The sequence below is a fragment of the Hevea brasiliensis genome, chromosome 11, assembly GCF_030052815.1.
Source record: "Hevea brasiliensis isolate MT/VB/25A 57/8 chromosome 11, ASM3005281v1, whole genome shotgun sequence".
Taxonomy (NCBI): domain Eukaryota; kingdom Viridiplantae; phylum Streptophyta; class Magnoliopsida; order Malpighiales; family Euphorbiaceae; genus Hevea; species Hevea brasiliensis.
In genome coordinates, this window is record NC_079503.1 from 60,483,014 (window position 1) to 60,495,874 (window position 12,861).

Consider the following 12,861-nt stretch of genomic DNA (forward strand, 5'->3'; position numbering starts at 1 on the left):
TGATATTAGTATTATTATTTTAATATTACTGTTATTATTTTTATTGATATTTTAATATTAGAAATATATATTTGCTTTTATTGTTTTAAAATAAATATAATAATACTATAATTTTAAGTGTTAGAATCAATAATTGAATCGAATCAGAACTAAAATTGAAAAAAAAAAAAAAAACTAGAACCCAATTAGAACTGCAAGCATTTAGAATTGAACCAGAATCAGAATCAAAATTTAATTTTTCTTTTAGTTTCAAAAAATGAAAGTAGCGAAATTCAATTCTTATCTTAATTCTTATAAAGAATCGAACCAAAATCAGAGTTAGAACCGCACAGCCATAGATGATTCAAATAACATAGAGAATTTTGAAATAATAATTTGTTTTTCTTTTTTCTGGCGTCGAGCTAAACTTTCTTTGAAAAAATCAGACGCAGAAAAGAGCCTAGTTGGGTGGTGGTCAATTAGAGAGAGAGTGACGAAAAATGGTACTGCAGTGTTGGAGTTACGCTTCTTATCCAAAATCGACTGCGCTGTTCTCTCATAACTTTTTGTTATCTCTTTCAGATTCCAAACCCCACCACCAATCTTGCAATTACAATGCCAATTATAAGTTCAGTCTTCCTCTTCTTGGAATGCCCAGCAAGTCATGTAAGACAAGCACCAGTAGTAAATTCAGTTGCTTCCTCAACGTGGGTCTTGAGGATATTGCTGGAATCGCTCAAAACAAGGTCCTTTTTCTTCTACTTTTATTCGTTTTGGAGCATACCCGGAAATGTTTTTTGCCATCTCTTTTCTCAATTTGATGATTTGATTCGTTTCTTGAAGGTATTGATTGCAGCTGGTGTGTCAGCAGCCATTGGTCAGCTCTCCAAGCCATTCACTTCTGTACTTCTATATGGCAAAGACTTTGATTTCAAAGCTGCGTTTCGGGCCGGTGGATTCCCTTCCACCCATTCTTCGGTATGTTTTTGTCCGTTTCCTTTTTACTATATACATGTATACATTTTTTTAAATTTTGTAGCTGCTTACTGTCAATTGATTGTTTTCACAAAGGCTGTTGTTTCTACTGCTACATGTCTTGCTCTCGAAAGGTAATCTGCTCTTACTATTTTATTTGGACCTTTATGTTTTAAATCAATTTGACTGTTTTTTTATTATAAGCTGTATGAATCAATAAGCTTTTACGTGTTAATCGTTCCATTATTTTATTGCAGGGGCTTCTCTGATTCAATTTTTGGCCTATCAGTGGTTTATGCTGGACTTGTCATGTATGACTCTCAGGTATGCAATCCTATATAATTTTAATGCAAAATATAAAGATTGTGTTTTTTAATATCCTTTCTTTTCATGAGTTTTTTTCCGCATAGTGAGGAGTATTTTGTGGTTTGATCATGCTTGCTTCACAAATCGGATTATTTTGTGGCATGGAATATTATTTATTTATTTATTTTATTTTTTTTGTTTTTGGTTTGGATATATCTTGTTGGCTATATAACGACCATCTTTCTCTTTATGGACAAAAGCTATCTTAGAAATATTATTCTTCTTATGATGCTAATTTAATATGTAGAATATGAATCAGGATTTAGGTTCTTGTCAGCAATTTTTCAACCTGTATTGCTCTTGCACTTTCACTTTTGATGGATAGTGATCATTTTAGTCCCAATGGAGTACAACAACAACAACTAAACTTTAACGCTAAACTAGTTGAGGTTGGTTACGTGGATCCTTTTTCACTATTCAACTTTATCAGACACCAAGTCTACATTAATTTCCAAAACTTGTAATCCTTTAATACTATTTTCCTTCACGTCATCTTAGATCTCTCCCTTCCTCTTCTCATTTGTTCCTAGTATAGAAGAGGGGTCAATTGACCCCTCTTTTTTCATAAAGTACCCTTATATATTTATATATTTGTTAAATTGACCCCTTAAAAATTTAAGTATTGAACCCTCTTTTTTTAATGGAAAATGTGTTTGTACTAGTAGAAAGTCAATTGATCCTATATATTGAGCAAATTATTGTGTGTTTATAGTATAAGTGCACTTTTTTTAGTGAACCAAATATATTATATAATTTTCTTATATTGATTCCGGAAATTTTTTTTTTCTAGATCCACCATTGCTTGTTTCCTTACTAACGTAATCGCAGTTCCATATGGGGGCATTTAATTTTCTATGTTAGACATGACTGGACAATCTTAATCAACCCTCTTAATCCATTTTTCCTATGAAGTACAGATTACAAAAAGCCCAGGTACTAGCAATACAAATGTCACAACTTCCTTATTGTATGAACGCTATTAAGCATACCTGCTACAATAATGTGATTTTTTTTACAGTGAGTTGCTTGAGAACATTTGTAACGAGCTATTAGGAAAGATATGGGTTTTGTGCAATGGGGATAGTGTGTCGACAGATATCATATATACCCCAGAGAGTTTACTGGAAATAAATTTTCAAACCAGTGCAAGATCAAAACATGCTTTAGTTGCAAATAATTGCTCCTCGTATGTAATATTTGTTCTGGTGGAGATCACATGCAGAAGTCATGTAGTAGAATATAGGATAGTGTGTATTAAGTCATTATTTATGGAAATTCATGTTCAATTCTTAATGGACTTGTGATTCCTTTTACTACCACGCGAGGATGCCTATGAGCAGCTGCAGCTGTGCCTAGCCAAGTGGAAAAGTTACTTTTTCAGGCTTTTCTAAGAACGAGGAATTGCTGTCTCTAGTGCTTCCTTGGCATCTGCATTTTCCTTTCTCAATTATTTGCTTGTAATTCAGAGGCACATCTGTCTCAAGGTTGTATGAAGTCTACCTCAAATAAACCTATTCTGGCATTCCACATATTGCTTGCATTTAGATTCTTAATACGCCTTTGCCATCCTATGGAATAAGTTGGTTCCTTTATCCCCTTTTTCTTTAGCAGAATAGCTCTAGAATTCTGATGATACAGCTGAAATCAAGAAACTATGTGTTGGAATCCCTTAATTAGTGCATTAGCTATAAATTAGAATGTAAATTAGTGATATTAGGGATATTTGTATTTATTAGCTTTTATTTTCTTTCCTATTAAGGCTATAGCCTTTGTGTATAAATTTGAATCATTGTAACACTGTGAAATACATCAAGAAAATTTTCAATTCTCTCTAATCTCAACATGGTATCAGAGCCTTAGCCGTTTTATCTAGCAATATATATATATATATATATATATATATATATTTTTGCAGAGAGAAAATAGTGAGAAATAGTTAGGGTTTGTGTGGGTAAGCCTTGAAACCAAGTCGGTAGTTGTCACCGCCCCTTTAGGAAGGAAGAGAACCTCGTCGCCGGTCCTCGCCTGGATTCTCACTGCCATCCGGTGAGGTGCATGATCCCACGCGTCGACAGAAGGTTTCCACCTCATGTACACACGCTGGGGAGTGAGCCTATTCCTGGTTAGTTTTTCTGGCTGCACTTTTTTTTCCGATGACATCCCTAGTGTACTGCGCCTCTGCCTAACCCATTCCTATTTCTTGGTTTGCAATTTTTTTGGGTATTTGTCTTTTGCCTACTGTTTCTTTTAATCAATTCTCTGAATCATGTCTGATGCAAAAAATTCAGTAGTTGAAGGGAAAATGACTACTATAACTGAAAATCCCTCATTAATTATTAGTCTCGTAAAGCTTGATGGACAAATTACCTTGCATGGTCTACAACTGAAAATCTCTCATTAATTATTAGCCCCGTAAAGCTTGATAGGACAAATTACCTTACATGGTCTAGATCGTATCTCCTTTTTATTCAAGTTAAAGGGTTGCAAGGTTATCTTACTAGAGATAAGCAAAAATCAGAAAAGTCTGCTTCTACGTACAGTCAATGGGAGTCAGAAAATTCTCTTATCATGTCATGGCTTATCAATTCCATACAACCACATATAGCTCGTGGGTATTTACTGTTGAATAGTGCAGCTGTCACTTGGAGTGCAGTTTCTCAGACTTATTCTCAAGTTGGGAACGACGCACAAGTGTATGAGTTTTGAAACAAGGTTCATGGTATGAAATAGGGTGAGCTAAATGTTGCTCAATATTATGCAGAATTGAGTGGTCTATGGCAGGAACTGGACTTTTTCCATGACTTTCAGGCCTCATGTCCTGAAGATACTGTTAAATTTCAGAAGTTGGTTGAGAAAGAGCGGATCTATGATTTTCTTGCTGGGTTGAATATGGAATATGATCAAATTAGGGTCCAAGTGCTTGGGAAGGATCCTTTACCTACCTTAAGACAGACATACTCTTATGTTCAGCAGGAAGAGAGCAGGAGGAGTGCCAGGATTCATTTTATGTCAGTTGATAAGGCAGGGCTAGTTGTTAATTTCTCACGTGAATAGTCACATAGTTCATCAGATAAGGTTCAACTACATTGTGATTATTATGAAAAAAACGGGCATACTAAGAAACATTGTTGGAAATTGCATGGATGCCCTACTAAAGGGCGTGGAGGAAAAATGATGGGCTTTACTAGACCACAAGCTAATGTATCTGAGGCTGTGAATCTGTCTGAAGATACTACAACCACTGATATGTTTTCTAATGAAGAGGTACAGACTCTAAGGCGTTTGCTATCACAACTTGAATCGCAATCCACCACAGTTGCCTCTTCTAACTTCGTCAACTCAGGTAATGCTTTTCTTGCCAATCTTAATAATTCTTTTTGGGTTATAGATTCTAGAGCAAACAAGCATATGAGAGGCTCTTCAAATAAATTCATATCTTATTCTCCATGTTCAGAAAAAGAAAAAGTCCGCACTACGGATTGATCCTTATTTAGTTTTTTTGAAACAGGGTTTGTTAAATGCACCCCTAATATAAGTCTTAATTCTGTTTTATATGTGCTTAGCTTTCCTATTAACTTCTTGTCTGTCAGTTTAATCACAAAAACTCTAAACTGCAAAATTGAATTTTTCTCAACTCACTGTGTACTTCAGGAATTGACGATAGGGAGAACGATTGGCAGTGGTAGACTGCAAGATGGGCTATATCTCTTGAATGATTATGTTGGCCAGGCCATGTTGGGGCAATCTATGGGTGCTAAGAAACAAATTATTATGTGGCATAGGAGACTAGGACATCCTTCATTTACTGTGTTAGAAAAACTTTATCATTTTCTGTTTAAACAATGCAAAATTGAATTATTAGTATGTGATGCTTATGAGTTTGCTAAACATACTAGACAATCTTATCCTGCAATAAACAATAAGGTTTCAGTTCCTTTTATGACTATCCATTCTGATGTATGGGGGCCTACTCAAATTGTCTTTATCGGGTTATAGATGGTTTGTGACCTTTATTGATTGTTGCAATAGGTTAACTTGGGTATATTTGATGAAAGGGAAAAATGAAGTTTTCTCTTGTTTATAGCAGTTCCATAAAATGATTAATACATAGTTTGATGCTCATGTTAAAATATTGAAAACTGATAATGGTACAGAATATATGAATGGAGTCTTTTAAGAGTATTTGAAGGCACATGGGATTTTACATCAGACTTGTTGTGTTAATACTAATTCTCAAAATGGGGTATCTGAGAGAAAAAATAGACACTTACTTGAGGTTGCTAGGTCTCTTATATTTACCATGAATATTCCTAAACCTTACTAGGGGGATGCTATTCTTTCTGCTGCATATCTTATTAACAGGATGTCTCTTCGGACATTGGAGTTTAAGAGTCCTTTAGAGGTTTTGCAGGGTAAAAATTCATATACCGTTTCTCTAAAGGTATTTGGTTATGTTTGCTTTATTCATAAGTTTAATAGTGGGAAATTAGAACCCCGAGCCCTGAAATGTGTTTTTGTTGGTTATTCTAGCACTCAGAAGGGATATAGGTGTTATCATCCTCCTTTACGAAAATATTTTGTGAGTATAGATATTACTTTCAGGGAATCTGAATCTTTATTTTTATCCACCTCTTCAGAGGGAGCATAGGAAGGAAGAGGTGTATTTTCCTTCATTTTCATCCTCTCCCAACCTTCAATTTCAGGGAGAGAATCTGGGTTTAGAGCCTATACCTAATAATGAAACTCAGGGAGAGTCACCTAAATCTCGAGAAAGACTGAAAAGGCCAGATTTGAGAACATATACTCGACGAAACAAGACAGATATACCCATCGAGCAGGAGATTGTTGATCAATTGGAATCCCTTGATTCAATTCCTGGACATCTTGAGTTATGTGATGAGTCTGCTTTGGCTCCTGATGAGTCTAATTTTGATTCTCAGTCTGTTCTTCTTTCTTCTGATAATGATCTTGATATTCCTATTGCTCTTCGGAAAGGTGTTAGGACCTGTACTAAATATCCCATTTCTAATTTCATCTCCTCTAATTCTCTGTCTTCATCCTACAAAGCCTTTCTACTGTCCATTTCCTCTGTCTCTATCCCATAGGATTGGAAGAAAGCTTGCCTCGATCCAAAATGGAGGGCAGCTATGGTGGAGGAGATGAAAGCTTTGGCAAAGAATGAGACATGGGAACTGGTTACTCTTCCACTGGAAAAGAAGCTAGTTGGATGCAAGTAGGTGTTCATTGTGAAGCATATAGCAGATGGTTCAATTGAGAGGTATAAGGCCAAACTGGTAGCAAAATGCTTCACACAGACGTACGGAGTAGATTACCAAGAGACCTTTACGCCTGTTGCTAAAATGAATACCATCAGAATTCTGTTGTCATGTGCAACAAATCTTGAGTGGGACTTGTAGCAGTTTGATGTTAAAAATGCATTTTTACATAGTGACTTGGAAGAAGAAGTGTATATGGAAATTCCTCCAAGGTTTGAGTATGAGAAGACCAGAGGGAAAGTTTGAAGATTGAAAAAGACTTTTTATGGTCTAAAACAGTCACCTAGAGCATGTTTTGATAGGTTCAGTAAAGCGATGATCTCCTTTGGATACTGCCAATAAAATGCTGATCATACCTTATTTATGAGGCATCGTAGAGGTAAAATCACACTACTAGTTGTCTATGTGGATGATATTGTGGTAACTGGTGACGATAAGGAAGAAATGACTCTTTTAAAGGAGCGCCTGGCATAAGAGTTTGAAATCAAAGATTTAAGAAGGCTCAAGTACTTTCTTGGAATAGAGGTTGCCAGATCAGATAAGAGAATCTTTATTTCTCAAAGAAAGTATATCTTGGATCTGTTGAAAGAAACAGGAATGCTGGGCTGTGAACCGGTAGTCTCCTATTGAGGCCAATCACAAATTGCAAGCTAGAGTTGGAAAATCAGTGGATTTAGGGAGATATCAGAGGTTGGTTGGCAAACTAATTTATCTTTCGCACACTAGACCAGACATAGCATATGCAGTTGGTTTAGTGAGCCAGTATATGCATGATCTTCGTGAATCTCATTTGGAGGTTGTTTTCCGCATCTTGCGATACCTAAAATCTACACCTGGGAAATGACTTCTCTTCTCAAAGCATGGTCACCTTCAAATTAAAGCCTTTATAGATGTAGATTGGGCTGGGTCTCTTGATGATAGGAGATCAACATTAGGATATTGTACCTTTGTTGATGGTAATCTAGTCACCTGGAGAAGTAAGAAGCAAAATGTGACAGCTAGATCCAGTGCAGAAGCCGAATTCAGGGCAATGGCTCAAGGTATCTGTGAGTTATTGTGTTTACGGAAGTTGATGGAAAAATTAAAATTGTTTGAAGCTAATGGTTTGTTTTTGTTTTATGATAACAAAGCTGCAATCAGTATAGTTCATAATCTAGTTCAGCATTATCGGACCGAGCATATAGAGATTGATAGACACTTCATAAAAGAAAAAATTATGGATGGTTCCTTAAGTGTGTCTTACGTAGGTTCGAAAGATCAGTTAGCTGATGTGTTCACTAAAGGGTTAAGTTATAAAGTGTTTCATACCTTAGTTTACAAGTTGGGCATGTGCAACATGCATGAACCAACTTGAGGGGGAGCGTTGGAATCCCTTAATTAATGCATTAGCTGTAAATTAGAATGTGTTAAAATCCCTTAATTAGTGCATTAGCTGTAAATTAGAATGTAAATTAGTGATATTAGAGATATTTGTATTTATTAGCTTTTATTTTCTTTCCTATTAAGGCTATAGCCTTTGTGTATAAATTTGAATCATTGTAGCACTGTGAAATATATTAAGAAATTCTTCAATTCTCTCTAATCTCAACACTATGACTCATCAATTTCTTCTTCTTTTTCTCCTATGGAATAAGTTGGTTCCTTTATCCCCTTTTTCTTCAGCAGAATAGCTCTAGACTTCTGATGATATAGCTGAAATAAAGAAATCCTTCTTCTTAGAATGCCACATTCTGTTGTCTACCAAGGCTTAGATGATTGCAGGTCAAGTTCCCTCAACTTAGCAACTAGGCCTATGTGATGATAGATATAGACAGCTGGAAGTTCCCAAAGACAATAGGAAACATTAGAGTAAATTGGGAGAGTTAACAAGTACGAAGGTGAGCTTGGGCTTTTTTTGTGTGTGGGAAGAACACTTCAGTGCTCTGAGAGACACTACTTGAGTTTCTGGTATTTTCTCTAGTAGTTCACGAAGGGGTGAGATGGTATTCTTCAAGGTTTATGTGAGAGGAGTGTATCAGGTAGTATGGGATGGAGTTAGGTTAAGTCAAAGAGTATTTAAACTCTTTCTTGTATTGTAGTTTTGTTCTTACATGGTGAGAAATTAATATTTTTCCATGAGCATAAGCAGTTAGGTGTTGATTTACGTATATTTGGTGTGCACTTATTTTTCTGGATTTTATACTTGTACATGCTTGTTGATTTCATGGTTTCCTGGATCCTGCTGGGTTATTGTTCTGAACACGACTGCCCAAATGGACTGACTAGCTGTCTTTGAACAGAATCTTACTTCATCTCTTCAAATGGTAATAATAATAATAATAATAATAAGATTTAAACACTACTTCAAATTTCGAATATGCACTGTCACCATTGGCCTCTTATTGTCATTCTTAATTCCCTAATTTTCGGGATATAAATTATTGGAGTACCAGGCTATTTGTATGCTAGACCTGACTGGCCAGTTAGCACAATCTAATTTGTTTGTGCATAGCGTTGAACATGTCTTATAAAGGGATGCCAATCTACTATTTAGGTGATAGATTTTAGTTAGATCATATGGATTAGGTTGAGACTAGATGGGCGTCTCTTTTTTTTTGGAGAATGAAGCTTGGAATGCTTGGCTTGCATGTTGTAGAAATTAGCAGTTTTTGCTTGTTTGGAGCCAGTCTCCCATTGTAATGAAGGGGAAAAATCGTTTGATCTGGATCATTCTTCTCTTTCTCGCAAGATGAGATGCACTTGTATATTGTGGAAACAAATCATTCCCATTTATCGACTTTATCCTTTGCCTTCCTTTCCTGATTATTTCTGCATGACTATAGAGTTTTATGCTGCCTATGATAAAAAGCAAAGGAAAAATTGGGGATTGAATCCAGGTATTGTCTTCAGAGAATATGGGAGTCCAGATATGAAGACATTGTGTTTATTTTGCCCCTCATGAAAAAGTTTTATTTTAAAATAATCATTCATGAGCTTCCAAAGCAGTCATTTGACTTACTGTTCATCAGTAACTGAATTATTCAATTTCATTTTTCTAATGCCAACTCACCAAGTTAATTTAATTACTCAAATATAGTTATTCTGGCCAAAAACTCCACTTAGTTTTTTTTTTTTTTTGGGTCAGAGATAGAACAAGCACAATGATAACTCCACTTAGAGCTTGTTTAGGATAGAGGTTAAAAAAAAAAAAAAAAAAACTCTTTTAAATGCTGGAAAAGGCGGTTTGAAATTGCTTTTAGCTGTTAAACGTGACAAATTTAATTTCAAAAGAATTTTTAATGCCTTTAATTAACATATTTAAGGTAGTATTTTTATCAATAGTAGTTCAACTAACAATACCAAATAGTTGCTTACTAGGAGAATATTTTGTATCTTGAGTAGAATTTAATTATAAGATTCTTTTGCCTTGATAACTGGCATTGATTATTGAAAGGGTGATTTACAATTTCATCCCTGAGGTTTGACATTATTAATTAGTTCCTATATTTTCAAATTTGAATGAATCAATTCTCATTTATTCATTTTGTCATTAATTAAGTGTCTTCATCGAAAAAGAGCACATTTTGCCTTTAGTTTTTGGTGGAAAGACATTATTATCCTTATAATAGGTCTAAATTTGCCCATTTGCAGATTGGGTTAAATTTAATCCGAAAGGGATACTTATGTAGAGCTATTTGTTGATGCATCCATTATAAGGATACCCAACTCAAAGTTTTCTTTTGACAAAAGATCCAACACAATGGTTCACACCATCATTCATATGTGCTTTTGTTTACACATGGAAATGTGTTTGATAGATGTTCAAGTCATTCTTGGAATTTTCCTTTCTTTTATGAGGGCAATGGGCCTGCGCATTGAAACACTCATCTGAAGGTAGTTGCTTGTTTTTGTAGGGGGTGAGAAGAGAAGTTGGAAATCATGCCAAAGTACTAAACAAGCAGCTATCCAATACCCAAGTCAAGTCGATGGCCTCCACGGGTAGAGATGATATGATTGATTCTCAACAGGGAATTTCATCCACATTAGGGGAAAACCTCAGTCCTCTATTATCGAAGGAGGGAAGAAGACCTTTTGTGCAAAAATCGACAAATGCACCTTTGTTAGTTAATTCAGAAAATAAAAATAGACAAGCTAGTCAGGTGCTGGTATCTTCAAGCATAGCATCTGATGAAGAAGAAACCGAAAAACCTTTGAATAGTTCATCTCTGTTGAAAGAATCGATTGGCCACACAGAGGTTGAAGTCATAGCAGGTGCATTGCTAGGTTTCTGTGTAAGTTTGGCAGTGCATACAATTGTGTGATTTTTTGTTTCAATTACTCCTGCGGCAGCAGATGGGTTTGAGTGGTTCTTCTTTAGATTGAACCCTACATCAGCACCCAAATCTTACTGCTCCTTAACACTGTATTCATGCCCAGGTGGGCAGTTCCATTTTTCTAACTGTTTTAGGTTAAAATTTGATGGACTCCAAACATTATGGATGTTGTATTATAAAATTATCTTTACAATCTACTTAAGTATGTGATTAATTGTAAACTTCGTATGGTATGTTCCCATGATGTCTTTGTAGTTAAGCTATGATTGGCCACCGGGTATGAATTATGTTGCACAACGCGTATTAAATTATTCATAAAGAGCTTTGCATAGGCTTATAATGTTTTGTTTTTTTTCCGCTGTCAAGGGTGAGCAAAATTCAATTCAGTTCATATAAAAAAAAAATTAACTGAATTCATTTAATTTAGAAATTTAATTTATTTTTTAATAAATCAATTTAGTTTGATTTTTAATTTTAAGAAATTTAATTTGTTCAATTTTATTAAATTCAATTAAAAAAAATCCAATTAAATAATTTTCTTAATTAATTGTTATTAGGCTTAAAATCAAAGTTTAAAATAATTAAAATTAAGTCAAAATAAATTTAAAATCAAATTGATTCAGTTCAATTTGATTTTATTTTCTTTAATTTAATTTGTCATAAATTTCAGTGTATTTAGATTTTTAATCTTCCTTTTGGAAAGAAAAGATTTTGGTTAAAAATATAGTACTTTTTCTCCAATTTTTTTGTTTGGCAATAGAGGGTCCAACCAAACCAATCAAAACAGTCGTCCCTATCTTTGCACTTCCCACAACGATATAATCGCCTTCCAACATTTTCAAGTGTCTTCGCCGCTCTCACTGGTGCTGGCACATCGCCAAAATACATCTTTATACCCCAGGATGACTCGGCCCTATTCTTTTATCACCTGGTTCATGCTAGGGATAAAGCGTTTTGGTTTCGAGTAGAGATTGACAGAGATTTAGAATCAATTTTCGCTAAGGGTTAGGGATGAAAGATATATGGACTTAGATTTTATCCTTCTGGTTTGGGAATAGAGATTTGAGAATTGTATATGGCTTAGGGCTCATGGGATGATTTTAGGTTTTATTGATTTATATATACTTCTTTTTTACTGTTTTTATTTTTATATTTTTAATGTAATTAATATGTTTAAAATGGTAAAAAATAATTATTAAAATAGAAATTGTTACGTCATCAACATGTGAATGGAGACGTAGGCTATTTTCCTTTAAAGATAATAATTCATTAAAAATAACTTTGAAAGGGCTAGAGAAGTTGTTACCGCGTATGACCCATTAACAAAGAAGAAAAATTAGATACTAATCAAGTCTACATTACAATAAAAGAGACTACTACTAGAAATGTTAATGGGCCCAGGATTGCTCCCTCATCCCCTCTCCCCAAGAGTTTGTGATTGGAACAGAGACTTCCACGCCAGGAAGAGGGATAGGATGAGTTTCTTCATGGGAATTTTTCTTTTAATTTTATTTTATCATTTTAATTTATTGTTATATAATATAAATTTATTTATTAAAAAATAAAAATATAAGTTAGAAATACAAGTTTTAATTATAATTGTAATAATATATTTATTTTTTTGGCTAAATTTTAATTTTTAAATATATAAATGCATAAAATAAATTATTTTTAATAAAAAAATAATAATATATTACTGTACAGGGCAAATTATGGGGATTTGGGCAAGGAAAAGGTCTCCTTGTCCCTTCTCCTTGCCCCTACCCGCACATTTGGGCAGGATAGTGGAAAATTGATTAAGTTTAGGAACTTTTGTCACTCTTAACCACTACCAAGCCCATCAAAGACTCAATACAGCTGGTAGAGAATCCAAAAAATAGCAGACCTACTAGAGACCCGATTTCTCAACCCCTAAAGCGTCGCTGAATCACAGGACACTTATGTCACACCTT

At 34.6% G+C, this 12,861-nt stretch overlaps 1 protein-coding gene across 1 annotated transcript; it reads left to right on the forward strand.

Moving 5' to 3' along the window:
- The first annotated feature begins 334 nt into the window (after positions 1-334).
- On the forward strand, positions 335-11,142 carry LOC110672311 (uncharacterized). The gene is made up of 6 exons (XM_058130073.1): positions 335-482; positions 562-725; positions 823-957; positions 1,051-1,088; positions 1,212-1,278; positions 10,490-11,142. The coding sequence occupies exons 2-6, from the start codon at positions 630-632 to the stop codon at positions 10,895-10,897; spliced, it is 744 nt and encodes a 247-aa protein (XP_057986056.1). The 5' UTR covers positions 335-482; positions 562-629; the 3' UTR covers positions 10,898-11,142.
- Positions 11,143-12,861: the final 1,719 nt, after the last annotated feature.

Excerpts from the sequence above, each read along its gene's own strand:
- LOC110672311 (XM_058130073.1), top strand. The coding sequence starts at position 630 with ATGCCCAGCAAGTCATGTAAGACAAGCACCAGTAGTAAATTCAGTTGC. Across the intron at positions 726-822 it reads CTGGAATCGCTCAAAACAAG|GTATTGATTGCAGCTGGTGT; the intron begins GTCCTTTTTCTT and ends CGTTTCTTGAAG. Across the intron at positions 958-1,050 it reads TCCCTTCCACCCATTCTTCG|GCTGTTGTTTCTACTGCTAC; the intron begins GTATGTTTTTGT and ends GTTTTCACAAAG.